This window comes from Micropterus salmoides, unplaced genomic scaffold, assembly GCF_014851395.1.
Source record: "Micropterus salmoides isolate LMB-PRFRI ecotype aquatic unplaced genomic scaffold, ASM1485139v1 Ms_hic_scaffold_11, whole genome shotgun sequence".
Lineage (NCBI taxonomy): Eukaryota > Metazoa > Chordata > Actinopteri > Centrarchiformes > Centrarchidae > Micropterus > Micropterus salmoides.
Genome location: NW_024040152.1, coordinates 28,531,608 through 28,546,767, shown reverse-complemented (window position 1 = coordinate 28,546,767; position 15,160 = coordinate 28,531,608). Strand labels below are relative to the sequence as shown.

At 39.9% G+C, this 15,160-nt stretch overlaps 1 protein-coding gene across 8 annotated transcripts in view; it reads right to left on the bottom strand.

Annotated features, from left to right (window-relative positions):
• snap91a (synaptosome associated protein 91a) overlaps positions 1-15,160 on the bottom strand; it is a 59,635-nt gene that overhangs the window by 32,958 nt on the left and 11,517 nt on the right. For all 8 annotated transcript variants that reach the window (XM_038712125.1, XM_038712118.1, XM_038712119.1 and 5 more), the window contains exon 2: positions 2,873-3,015. In XM_038712125.1, the coding sequence (XP_038568053.1) occupies positions 2,873-3,015 (143 nt within the window). The remainder of the gene's footprint in view (positions 1-2,872; positions 3,016-15,160) is intronic.

The window sequence follows — 15,160 nt, the reverse complement described above, 5'->3', positions numbered from 1 at the left end:
TTGTGGTCATGTTGCAGTGGAGAAAAATCCCAGATTTAAGACAATATGGTGTCTCACTAAAAAACTGTGAACATCTTTACTGTCCTTGAAAAAAAATAAATTTTCATCAATTCAAAAATACCCATAGATTACACCTCACAGTTAGGAATAAACCTATTATATCCCAGCAGTCATGGATTGTTATTGTTATGATAATTTTCAAACATCTTAAATATAAGAACGGAAGGCTAGTTTGATGTTCATAGCTATCGTGAAAGGACTGTTGAGCACTTTCAGCCCTCTACACACAACCTGTGAAACTGCCTGTAGCAGAAAGTGGAATTAATATAAGATGTGTGATTCTATACGTATCGTTTTTCATTAGTGTTTAGAGAGAAATCCAACAATAAAGGAGCAATGCTGCAGTCTTTGTGAGTGGGAGGGTGTGAATGTGAGTTAGACACAAGGGGAGGACAAAGAAACATAGCATAATAAAGACAAATAGGCTTCCCTCTGCAGACCTGCAAGAACAAGCTTACTCCAGTGACACACATGGACATAACATCCCTCCCACCTACACACACACACACACATACACACACACTGTGCTGATGCTTACAAAGTGGCCTCATTTACATAAAACAGAGCATACCAACATGCGGGGAGGTTAAGAATGAAAAGTCCTCCCTGGAGAAATGTTGAGCGACACATTATGTGCCCTCCTCACTCACTTTCATTCTCTCTCCCTCGCCAGTCAGTACTCTGTCTCTATCATTATCAGGGACGCAACAACAGCAAAGCCCTGACTAAAAACAAACAGCCCTCAGGAGACAGAGGGTACATACCGTATGCGTATATTGCCTTGTCAAACATAATTTCATGACTCACGCACATGTATGACACTGTCCCTTTGAGCTTTGGGGTCCATATCACACAGATAGCAACACAAACGTGGGGGAAAAAAGACTATTATTAACACACAAACTGAGCTTATTTATTTGTGAAATACGTGTGTGTGTGTGCATGTGGGAGGGGTCCAACCCTTTCTGGTCCAGGGCAACACAACTTACCCTTTCCCCCTGTCACCTGCTGTATCGACTACAAAGGTTAAATCTATTATCTTCAGATCACCAAAGAATGGCTAAATGAGATGATGGTTTGATCTCACAGTATTTCTCTTTGTCTCCTCATTCTCCATGTACTACAGCCTATTCTCTCTCTCTCTCTTCCTATCAAATATTTCAGCCCTTCCTGTCATTGCTGCATCAATATCTGTTTCTCTCTCTCTCTCTCTCTCTCTCTCTCTCTCCTGTGTGTCATCTGAAATTCAGTGGCAGCTTGGACACTTTGAAGGGGAGTAAAGGAGCTTCTGTTTATCTCTCTGAGTGATCCCCTGTTGCCTATTCAGAGATTTTCTTCAGCTGTCAGGATAAATTGGTGTCAGTGGGTCAGTCCCAGGAAGCAGAAGGTCAGTCCCTTTGGTAATACCATGACTGCTGTTGGGGGCCAAAATATACAACTATGGAGCAAAAGTAAACATTTAAAGGGTACTGTGCAGAGAAGATCTTTGAGTGAAGTAATGCCAGTTATTCATAAAGTAATCTATAAATATACATGGCCAATTATGAACTATTCTGAATGCATGTTATAACCCTTTCCTATCAGCACACAGTCACTGCCAAAAGCACATTAAAATCCAGTTTTCACCTTATATAGGTGTTATGCGTTCGTAAACAGTTGCTCATTTACACCTCCAGCAGACATGAGGCAACATTAGTATTCATTTAGAGTCGTGTTCCTGTCCACCTGGTGAATGTATATTCAAATATTCACTCTCCTCTTAGCTTTGTTTTGGTCTCTATCAATTATCATCTTTAGCTGCTACATGCTCCACAGCTAGTCTCTAACTGTGCTGTTTTGTTCTCGGCAGGCAGCGCACACTAAACCGACACAGTGAAACTGTGCGTGAAACCAAACCAATGAGCTGAAAGAGGCTGAAACGCTCTGTAAACCTGAGAGTAAGGAGGTAATTCTCTCTCTCTCTTTTCATCACTACAACTAGCACCTTTCACCTTATACAGCCATATAAAACAAATTTAAAATATTGATTAGTGCAACTTTAAGGTTGGAAAAATCCCCTTATTCCACAAAGTCAGACAGCAGCACATGTTCATATCAATTTGTTCCAGCTCTTCATTGAAGCTATTTTACGGCTGCAAACATCCAATCTAATCAAATATCATAGATGTTTTGTGAATACTTTTATTCACATTTACCCAAAATTCAGCCTGACCTATTTGGTGTCTTTTGAAACTCTGGGATCTCTCCCAAAACTAAAATATGGTTATGTGGGTTTAAACAATGTTTGAAGAGGTTAAAATATGAATTCACTGGGTTTGTGGAAATGAACTGATAAACAAAGAATTGTTAACTAAACACTTGTGTTGTTGTTTTTAACCAAACATAGCATGACTGTTGCACATTTCACCTGTGATATTAGTATGCTGATAAGTTATTTCCAGCCTTTTAGACTCATAACATGGTTGAATGAATAGAGATCAAAACTACAGCTTGTACTTGCATGCATGAAAGGCAATCTGTGCTTCCGCTACAGTGTGATTTCAAGCAGGTATTCGTAGCTTGCGCCTTGTGTGGAAAGTTGACTGAGCAGTGAATGACTTATCCAGTCCTACTTTACCTCTCACAGCTTTCCAGTACAACCTGCCTTTACTGCGCGCTACAACCCCAGTATGGTGGTCAGTGCATCAGCTGAGGTAAAGTGTCTTGCTCAAGGGAAGGCACTTCCCCTGACTACATTTTACCAAACGGTAAAACCAGCAACCAACATATTTGTGCATTCAGAATGCATGTAATCAGCACGTTATAACCTTACCTCGTTGCCATGCACCATGAGGTGGTGTGTAGTGATCAGTGCTTTGAAAACCACCACCCAGCTGGCGTTGCCGGCCCTCTCCATCAAAGTGTCGGCCATCTGGGGGACATTCACATTGGTCTCCTGGGTGGCCTGGATCAGGTCTGAGAAGCATAGAGGAGAGGAGGAACAGGGGGTCAGATGGTGGCAGTATTAGCAGGGGAGAGGCTCAGCACAGGTACAGCGTGTACTGAAAGCCTTTTATTCAGGTAATGACACCACAAACCACTGCAGGGATGAGAGAGAAGAAGACAGATGGGTGAGAAATGACAAACAGGAGTGTGCTATAGTAAATGTGAGGGCGATGCTGCATTTTACAGCCGCACTATCCTTCATCCTTATTTTCACTTTAATACGCCATATGCACGCCCCTGAGCAGTGTGTCTTCAAATATGCAAATAGCTCATTTTAAGATATTGTCAGAGACAATTCTCCTAGCATCAAACCATAAATCATATGGGAGTTTTAGCAAACTAAAGTTGGAGTTTATGTGTCAGTGTTAGGCTAGCTTATTTGTTAATTTTGACAGGTTTCACAGGTTTAATATCTGGCTAAATGTGTTAATTCCTCGTATTTTATCAATTGGATGCCTATTTAGTAAGTAGGCTTATCTGTGCAAGCAAGAGGAGCTACTTTTTATCGACAGAATTGCCTCTGGAAGCTGCCATTTTCCATCTTAATGAAATGTATTTAGATAAGTGCTTCATATTATGCCCCCATTGCCTGGTGTGAGTCACACTGGCTTTGTTCGTTCCTGTAACCAACCGCACAGGCAGAGGGAGAGTGGAATATTCCACAGCAGAGAGATAGAGAGAAACCAAAAGGGAAGAAAGGATTGCAATGCATGAGAATAAGAGACTTTCAGTACAACGGATCAGAATCAGCCAGGCGGGAGATGATGAGACTAACTGTATTACAGCAAATCATCTCCTGTAGATGATTGACTGTAAATCCACGTTGATAGGTCTATGATGATGCTAAGCCACCTTTTCCATGTTGTCAAGTGCATTGTTAAATAATCAGTTATAATTAAACATAATACGTTACTTAAGCACACTGGTGTGCATATAATTCATCTTATGGGAAAATACTTCCACTAGATGTAGCACTAGAGCACCAGCATGTCAGACCAAAACAAATGGATGCGTCAGACACACAACTATTTAAAGCTGCACTTAATGATGCTTTTATATTAACAAGCAGCTGTTTTCAGAAAAAGACCCTCTAAAATGTATGTTATGTGTACCAGTTATTATATTGAAGTCATCATTGATTTTTTAGGAAACATCATGCATTTATCTACCTTTTATTATCGAATACAAAAACTCCCAAATAGCCCATGAAAAAAGAAATAGTAATCCAGCGTCACTAACTAACAGCATCTTGGAGTTCAAGAGGAAGACAGCAACACAGTGTTTGCCCATGTTTACTGCATAGGTGGGCTTTTGGTCCGCTGAAGGGGCTCTGTGTGTTGATGACAACTCGTGGTGCTACAAAATGCTGATATTCAACTGTGATGTTCTGTCGGGAGATGCAGTAATTTAACCAATGGTGAATAAGTAAAAGTAGAAATAAGTGTAATCATATATCGTCTGTTAGCCGCTAGGCTAATTAAAGTAGTGTAAAATGCTTTAAGTTTAAGCTAATAATGGTGACTAGCTTAAGCAGTTATAAAATGCCCGGTCATCGGGGCTTGAGCTGAGGAAACATGCCACAGTCTGGCTGAGAGTGAGTTTGGGCTTTTAGGGAGGAGCCACCGCTGGAGAGGAAAGGGGTGCGCTGGATATATAACAAGACAAAACGAGAGCATCATTGCAAAACGGAATGTGGCAAAATAATTGTCTTATTTATCTTGTTTTCATGATCAAGCCAAAAACATAACTGAAAACAAAAATTAGCTGGATGTGCTTGCTAACATATTTGGTGAAAGGTGATTCGGTAACAATATGTAGATTTAAAACAGTTTGTTCTGCTGCCCCCAAATGTATTAATGCTGCTTTAATTTTAAAATGCACGAATAACTAGCCATATTTTGATAACAGCTAATTTCCATTACTAAAACCAACTTTAAACCTGAATAATACTGGATTTATTGTTGTTGGAGCACTGAAGTGAACAGTCCCTCTGCACTAGTACTAATTTTGGTCTCACTGTGATACATGTGTTTATATAGCACTTAGTAATTTAACAGGTAAGTTGACCACGAGGACAGTCAGCCAAAAGCTTAGCATACCTTGCTAATACCCAATAAATTAGACCTATGTGTAATTATGTTTCCTTCTTCCTGTTTATTAGCGTCTTTCAGATAACAGTAAAGCCTAAGTGAAAAATATCTATTCACTGTAAAATAGGAAAGCTGCCCTCCATTGTAAACAGGGTATTTCTTCAGAGACGGCGTGAGGAATGGGATAAGTGGTTGTGTATGCAGAGTGATGGACGCAGAGGGAGAGCAAACATGACCTGTGTCAATTTAAAAGCCTTTATTCAACTACTATTGAGTCCTGTGATTCATTAATAGTGTCATATCCATTTCAACACATTTACTGCTGGCAGACTGGGAGGCAGATGAGAAGTGTCTATTGAATTTTCCTCCCTGGCTTAATATAGACTAAATGCCAGTACACCTCACACCCAGCAAGCTTCACACATGAAGCAATGAGCAATATGGGAGCAATTAAATCAAGTGAGTGTTTGAAACAACTCTTATAAAAGACTGTTTTGACAGCTTTTTATAGTGTTGATGTTGTATTTTGGAAGGGTACAAAACATGCAAAAGCTTACTAATAAGGCAACAAGCAAAGGCTCAGATACCCACATACACTGCATTGGTGCTGTAAATGCTCCCTTTTAAGCACCAAATGTGTATTACTCCACGGGTGAATGTAGTTTCCAAGAAATACATAATTTACTCCTATTTGAGTAACGTTTACTAAAAAGTACAATGCCCAGCTGTCTTAGGAATTTACATGGCTATTATTTTAAAATACATATTTGTGTTGTGCTGTTTTTACAGGTTTATATCTTCAGTAGTAAAGAAAGGGCTTTGGGCGGAGTGCCCCTGACAGGGTAGGGAAATCAGAAAATATGGAGGAACTAATGCATTGTTGGTTTGTCTTTTTTAAGGTCTTTGTTCAAAAATAAAATAATATAGAAAACACCAGTCTCATTTTTGAAAACTTAAAGCACTTTCAGCACAATTACAAACCATGCTACAACTTTTCAAAGCAATATAACACATTATAACAGCTCCAAAGACTAAAAGACAAATGATCTACACCCACCTTGCAAATGCAAGCTACACAACAAAACTTCAAAAAATCACGAGATCTGTCAGAGACAAACATACCTAAAGACAAACAGATATGATGCACTTACAGTATATGGGATTGACTAATTGGTTTAAAAGCTAATATAATCCACCATTGTATCAGTTTTTGCAATGGGAATATAGTTACTTCAAACTGATCAAATTGGAAGCAATTTTTATGTGTTAGCGTGTTTACATTTATATCATTATTATTTCTAACCCTTGTTGGTTTTTGTGATTGGTGCGTCCCAAAAACAATCTTCTGAGGGTAGATTAGTTTACATTCAGACTCAACCCATGGAGAATCTTAGGATTTAGTCAGCATCTTTGACATGAAAGGGAACTTTAGAATGTGCTCATCATATACTGACGTGTTACTGTAATATTATTATTTTTCCCAGTGACTAGTAGTGTAAGGGATTACTATTTCCCAAACACTAATAATTTTACAGTTACTAAACCTAAGTAACGCTGCGTCACCGGAAAGCGCCATCCTTGACGTGAATGTGCAACTGCTCAGCAGGTCAGCAAACATTTCTACATCTAATTTACTGAAGCATCAGCTAAAGCAGCACAGCAATGTGAAACAAAAACACTCTGGCCGATATTGCCAGTGATGCATGCACTCATAACTTATTACAATTTCCAACAACGATACTGACCAACATTTTTTTTTTCAAAGTGGCTTAATTTTAAAACAACTGCCTTAAAGACAACCCCAAGTCATGTGGATGACAGTTTTTTGTGGCATTTTGAGTGATTAGATGATAAATTCTAATGCTTATAATGCATGTTTCTATTACCATGAATAAATCCAGTCCAACAGCCCGCAGCAGGTGTAGCTTTAAAGGCAAATGGATGAATTATCATGCAAAAACGCATTCAAGGTCACTTTACATTGACAGTCATACTACAAGTCCGCTAGCACTTTTGCTTCCCCTATCATGCTTTCATCGTGCAGCAATGATTGCTGTGCATGTCCTCTTCAGTAGTAAGGCAGCAGATACACACACGCATAAACACACACACACACACACACACACACTCAGAGAGAGAGATAATCCCTACAGGGCTGATGAGTCAGCTGCCTGCATCATCCTACACTTTTCATCACTCCGTCTCCGTCTGTCAGCCTGTCTGTCTCTCTCTGCCAGTCTCTCTCTGTATTTCCCACTGTGGGGGTCCAGACTGTGAAACAAACTGCACAGCCACAACTATTTAATATCTACATAAATAGTTCCCTTAAATCTACTGTAAATCATGTCCTAATATAATAGTAAATGTACAGATTATGGTAGTATTTGTTGCCAGTTGGCCATTGCTTTTAAACTGTGGTTGTCAATCAAACAGTGGTTCTATGCTAAGACATTTCTTTTCTTTATCTGTTCAGCCATCGCTGCCCACGATAAAAGCTGATGAACCGTTATGATAAAACCTTCCGTGAACTCACTATTTAATGAATCTCCAATGTTTCTAACAGTGAACTGAAAATGTGCTGGTTTTAGTCTTGGGTAATATTTACACATGCGCTAGGACCGAATCCTAATCCTGTTGGAGAGAGACAGAGAAACAGGCAGAGAGCCTCTGTTCTGATTGAGATGCTGAACAACGATTCAACAGGAACTCCTGACTCACCGTCTCCTCCCTACCTTCCTTCTCAATTATTCATATGTGTGAGTGTGAGTAAGAAAGAGACACGAGGAGAAAGAACGAGAGTGCAAGGCAGCTCGATATGTGGCCCTTGTCAAGCGTAGCGCACGCAGATAGTCACGCTAACGATCTCTTGCAAGCTTGGATCTATATTCCATATCATGTACAGTGCAACATACCGCAAATCAAATTATATTTTCATCAAACATTACTCAAGTGATTTAGTAATGAATTTTCATAAAGCTGGGGGAACTTCAAAAGCACTAAATCCAAAACTTACACCCTCCCTGCCTGGTTAATTCCCACATCTTTCAAACCCAGTGCACCAGGTTTGTAACAAAAGGCTTTCTGTTTCTAGTCCAAACTCTGACAATTCTGAAGGCATAACCATGGTTATTTTCTTTATACTTCAGAAAGTCTATCCAGAGCCACAGAATATATGGTACAATTGTTTCCACAGACAGTAGCTTACTCTAAACTAAAGTGATATTGATGTGTAAAATTGGTGTAGTGCCCAATCAAAGGAAAACTACTGGTGCTAATCGTCAAAGTCGTCAAGATTAGATTTTACTGCTGATTCTATTCATGTCGTTTTTATGTCCCGGTGACCAGTGAATCTCCCCATTCATTCAGATAGGAGCCTGGTCTTGAAATAGCTGCCCGGAGGCGTTGCCAAGATGGCGGCCGAGTGGCAGGACTTGCCTGTTAGGACTTTGGATTCACTTAGGAGCTGGTGGAGCTAAAAGACAGAAGCCAGACACAAATGTGTAAACAAGCAGCTGTTTGCTAACACGTTTGCCATATCAACTTCAGAAGGTGATAATAAAAATGTCAATATTGTGTTGACAGCTTGTTGCAGTGGCCTCAAGTGGCAAAGAAACCTGTTATTTCTGCTTTAAGATGTTCACTTAATCATCCACATTTAACAAAATCTACCATCTATGTCTTTGTCTTACAAATCTCTCAAACCAAAGGTGCCTGTCATTCTTACATTTTATAAATTAGCATTTCACCTGCTAAGGGCTTTTCTTCTTGATAAAATACTATAATGCACACACACACACACACAGATGAAGCCTGTATATTGTTGCTGTTATATACATTTTTTAGTTTCAACAAATTTGTATCAGTGTGCTTTGTTTTGTATAGATCCTGAAAAGTTGAATTAGAGACATCAATACGATTTCTATAAATGGAAAAACATAGTCAAGAAGATGAACAGCTTCTGCTGGCCTCTATGCTGTATTTTACATTGTGCCTCACATTATAGACGTTAAAAATATATATAGATTGTTTGCTATTAGACAAGGTTATTTGTGACGTGAGTATTACAAGACCATCTACATAGTTCTACACATTTATTATACTATCATACGCACACTTTAGCAAACACACACGCATGTGTGAACACACATCCTCCCCTGCTCTATTTTTGCAACCCCAGCACCTGCGCCGTCATTGTGCAGCATTGAGTGAGCAGAGAGAGGAGAACCATTGGTCTGACATGGTCACATCGTCTACAGTGTAAGCGTGGTTGTAAAATGAACGGGAGGAAAGACAAAAGAATAAGGCACCTGTTTAAATACAAGGCACTCGTAAACAGACATCCATGCAAACACGTCACGCAGAACACTTCAGAATGCAACCTCATATCAATCAGCATTCTGTCTCAACAGAACGAAAATGTATGCAAAATGTGCAGCCTTATCTGTTATGCATGAAAACCCGGTATAATTTTCACAAACTGAAACTGTACCATACTGCAAGCTGACACCGGGGAGAATCACTGTCTCAAAAAAACATAACAGTCGCATTCAAGTGACATAGTCATTCCCAACAATAAAAATGTCCAGCAGGGTTTATTCTGAAACAACTCTACTTCTGCAATTTTATGTTGGCAGATGTCACTGAGCATGCTTTGGGCTATGGTTCTTTGTTTAGGTTTTTTTTTTGTTGCTGAGCTGCAAGGGATAAAAAATGTCTCTCACTGCAACAGTGTGGCTCTTTTATGCGTTTTTTAATCAATTTTAGATTAGGTCTAGTGGAAAGATCCAGCATGAGCAGTATCAGACTGCAGCTACACAAACAGTACTTCTTAGCGAGATATATTCATCTTTGGTTATGGTCTTTTCATGAGATTTACTGATAATAATAAATAGATAAAATAATGCCAATTTTATCCTTACCTCAGACTTTCTCTTGCCTATGTCTTGTGTCTAAATCATAGACTGCCTAAAGGTCTAAATATGTTGTAGCTGGCTAGCCAGAGAACATATGTACACTGTTGTGGCTTCATAAATACAAGTAGCCCATAATTGCTGATGTCAGGCTAAATTAAATTGCCATATCATCCAAACTTTAATTACTTTTTGGTCAGCAGGACACAGAGATGGGGTAACACTATGCTCTCTGTCATGTGATACTTGGTATTGTTATCTTGTATACTGTATGAGGGATCCAGTGTGTCTTTTGAAGTTGTGAAAATGATTAAAGACAAATGACATAACCAAAGGGATGCCCTGTGAATAAAAATCTCCACATATTCCGAACAATGTACAGCGGGGGGGCACTCTATTAATGTGTTATTATAGTCACACAAATAACATTTTACTAGATGAAAAGCCTGGGGATCAGTAAAATTGTAAAACTTTATCCTGAGGGGGGCCTGAATGTCATGACAGTCTATCCCTATATTTTAGGAAGGAACCAGTGAGCATGGAGCTGAACGCCACATACAGGGAAGGGAAGGTGGTTGGTTTTGGTCTTATTATTGGATCTTTTGACAATGAAAGCATTATAGAATAATGCCACACTGTAAAGATGTTCCCTTAACAAGTGACCCAGTGGGCTTGTATTGACTGAGATCTCTCACACTTTGGACATGTGTGCTCTATTGACTCTCATCACCTAATGCCATATCAAGATGGCCGGCAGCATCTGCCACACACAACACACCACTGAACGGCCTCCGATTTCAAATAGCGGCACTTAACATATCAATAACTGTAAACGATATCAAAGCTACTGTGTGTGAGTACAACTACAGACAAACTGCCAACCACTGTGGGACACATGCACGACACACACGCAGCATCCTCCTCGTATTTTTTACAAGTGGATTTTTACTAATGTACCAATATGCACCAAAGGCATGCCGAGGTGGTCTCCTAGGCAACAGGCTCTCATATTTGCAGTGGCATCAAGGATGCAGTGAAATTTCTTTAAAATCATCGTCACAGGTACAAACTGATAGAGGTCATCCAGCCAAAGCCAGATGTATGATTCATCCCAGCCTTAACACTGCTGAAAGATTCAACTCAGAATTCACCACTGAATTCATAATAAATACTATACTATTATATACTAATAATACTTTCCACATACCCTCTATGCTATGATTTATATTATATTTTTTTTGGTATTGTTGAATAGGTGACTCAGCGTGAGGATTGGTGCATTCAGTAGCACTTTATCTACATATGAGTGAAGAGTGCAATACAAGCCATGCTGCATGAGTGATGCCTTGCTGAGCTACACATGAATGGACCATGAAAGCACCGTGTTTATTTATAGCTCCTCTCACCCTCAAGCAACATACAGGGGGAGAAACAAATACCCAGAATGCACTCTGTCTCAGCGTAGCATAGCACCAATGTGGTGTGGCAGCAAAACAAAAAGGAAGCCATTAGGATCCAGAGACTATGGAGGCTGGAAGTGACATCCGAGGAAAAAGCTGGCATCCAACGCAACGCTGCAGCTACGGCTGGTGGACACAGATAGCAGCGCTGCCTTCTTATAGACACTTTGGCTTTCAGTGACATTTCACTCAGCTATTGATGGAGTGTGGTTTGTTTGCTGTGATGCAGCTCATGGGTAGAAAAACCCACATTCATTCAGTTTGTACAAAATGTGAACAAATGTTTTGTCAAATGTGAAATAAAACGACAGATTTATATATTAATGAAAAGTAGATAACAGGGACATTCTTTTCTTTGAATTTTACCAGACTAACACATCAATAACTGTAACTAAAGCCACACTGGACACTGGAGCCGAATTGTTCAGGACGGTTTCCTGACTCCAGGTACCAAAGGTGACACTAATATGCCCATAGGTGCCGCTGTTAAAGACATTAGAAAAAATACCATTGACTTAGATTCATTTTATATCTCCACAACCACATGTACAATTGGTACCAAACTGAGGTCAGTTGTTCCCCGTTGATGCTTGAAACATTTAGTGCAATTTGCCCTAAAGGTGGCTGAAATACCATGGGAAAATCCTATTCATCTGAATGGGATTTTGAACCGAGGGACACTCATAACTACGTGCCAGTACGTCGCGCATTCATAAACCTTATATCTACATGTTTGGGGGATTTGTATGATATAGGACTCTGTGCGATGACGGTTTCATTTCCCAAAATCACAAAAACTGAAAAACCTATTTTAATGAACTCCTCCGAAGCCATATGTCCGATCGCCACCAATATTGGCACGGACAACAACAATCTTTCACGCCAAACGCTAAAAACAGGAAGTGATGTTGTATCTTAGGTTTGGGAAGTCGGATGTACACCAACTTTGGGGACGTTATGTGGCATGCTTTCCCGAGGGTCAATCGGCCTGTAGGTGGCGCTGTTAATCGATATCAAATGACACTCCCATTGACATACATTCATTTATATCTCCTTAACCACAAGTCCCACTCTGGCCGTATATTCACCATGGGCTCCTGACACCGTATGCGAAATTTCATGCAATTCGGACAATAGGTGGCGCCATTATTGCAAACTGAACAGTGCAGAAAAATGTCATTCGAATACATCTCATTTATCGCTCAAAGGGCCCGCGACCTCGGCTCCCTCGTTGTCTGCGGGGCCGCTGTGGAGCAAGGTGCGCGGCTGGTGCCGGGAGGCTAGGATCCTGCTTACAACTGCTTGTAGTTCTAGCTGTAATTGTAATTTTAAGAGTTGCACACTTCACCAGTGTGTTTGCATGTTTTTGCTTTTTACCTTCAAGTATTATACTTTACATTTGTGCTGATCATTTTTGAATGCAGGGCCTATACAGTTGTAGATTTGTGGATGTATTTTTCCTCCCCAGGTTTCTATTCATTTTTATGAGGAATGAAAATCCAGCAGCAGATTCATTAAACTGGCTCGTGTTTAGAGCTGCAACAATTAATTTCAGAAATCTGGTCACCTTATGTTAGTGTTATATACAGAAATAAATGGAAACAAATGGATTTCTGCAACTGTAGAATATGTGAATACAGCAAAATGATTGTAGTCCATTTGACTTTTCCTCTCTCTTATTAAGGGAGCTTGTTTTGGCTCAAATTAGGCAGACAGAAGGTTTGGAAAAACTTTATTGGGGTCAGGCAGTAAACCTTAGCTAGCATGGGGCTAGTGCCTGTGCTACCTGGCTTGGCTATTAATAGCTAATACTATTAGCTTGGTCAGCTAACAGAGCCCTGAAAAATAGGCACATATCATATGTGCCAGCGTCCAGTGGAAAAAATGTTAGCTTGCTCTGTTTGACTTTTAAGCTAGCTAACTGTGTTAGCATGCAGTCAAGAGAGAGACAAAAGCTTCCCCAGTAAAGCTTAACCAATCAATCTTTGTTTAATTATGATCCTAATTGTCCTTCTACACTGCTCAGATGTCCCTACCGATGCTCTCAGAAAAAATCAATACCCCATTGCAATCAACATATCTCTTTTTCATGAGCATTACCAGTCTAACTTCCTATGTTCATTTTGTCCTCCCTAGCTCCATTCATCCATTAGCTGTTCACCTCCCTGTCTGATTAGAAAAGTTTGTGTATTTCCTTTAGGTTTAGGTTCAGCTCCAAGAGAGGAGAAAGATACAGATATTCACCTTGTATAGTGAACTAAATAATGCACCCAAGACTATTTCTTTCTGGATTGTTGGGCTTCTTTTTCTGACAGAGAAAAATCTGTATATGTGTGGGTGCTACAGTAGGCCTGTCTAAAGAAGCACAGGAAGGACGGGTGGGAGGTGGGAAAGTAACAATGAAATAAAGGGGCGAAATAATTAGGTGAAAAAGAGCTATTAAAATCAACCATGCCCTACTGATGAATGTTTGCATATTTCCAGCACTGAATTTGGTAATATAGTTCTGAGAATCGTAGTGATATGTAAAAGGTAATCTTCCACTCTATTTAACTAAACCCATTAAAATGTAAATAAGAGCTGTCACTTTGGTTAACAACACAAATCTGATCAACTTTGACTCAAAACATCTAAACCAAGCTGTCAGCATGTAGGACAGGTCGCCAGGGCCACACATAGACAAATAACCAGGGACCACACCTAAGGACAATTTAGCTTCACCAATTAACCTAGTCAGCATGTCTTTGGACAGTGGGAGGAAGCTGGACCACCCAGAGTGAACCCACGTGGAGAACATGCAAACTCCACACAGAAAGGCCTGGAACGACCAAGGTTCCAGCACACGAGCTTCTTGCTGTGAGGCAACAGTGCTTGTTAAAATAGCTAAATTTGGCCCTCAAACAGCGATTGTCCTATCTTATTCTATCTTTGGACTTCACCACAATATATTTGAGGGGGGGTCCCTAACTTCTCCCAAACCAAAAAACATAAGAGCAAAAATGTAAAGAATTTATTATGCCTAATTAGCTAGCTAGCTACAACTGTTAAAATCTGCCAGCAAAAATTGTAATTTCAGGCAAAACACTATTTGTGTTTACAGTGCGAACAGTAGTAAATCTATCACTGTTATCAGTATAAAATACTGTACGAGAATGGAAAGCTTCACAGGTACTGTAGTAACAGAGAGGGATGGGACTTATAGTGAATGTTGAATTTCTATTCAACAATGGCTCCATCACTCTCACATAGACCTCCAATGGAATTTTAGACAAGATGTTTAACTGTCCACAGATAGCTGCACCTTTTCACTGTTTATAGGCTATGGCACTTTGATAGACAGATACTGTTACCTTGCGAGTCTAAAGGCGATTTGAACTGTGCTCGGGGAAGTGGCGGAGGACAGAGTAAAATAAGCTCATAAACTTCTAGCAGGACTATGTGGTTTTGTTGTTGCCAGCAACAAAGAGGCTTCTCTCCATGCTATGTTTATCATAAAGGCTACACACATTGTCCATACCTACAGGCTAGCTTTGACAACACACCATATGCCTATTTGGTTGGAAAAGTGTTTCTAAGATAGGGCTTTGGTCTCGATGCTAGCGTGATAAACAACTCAGGGTATTCAGACACACACAATATTAGCTTTTCCTCCAGT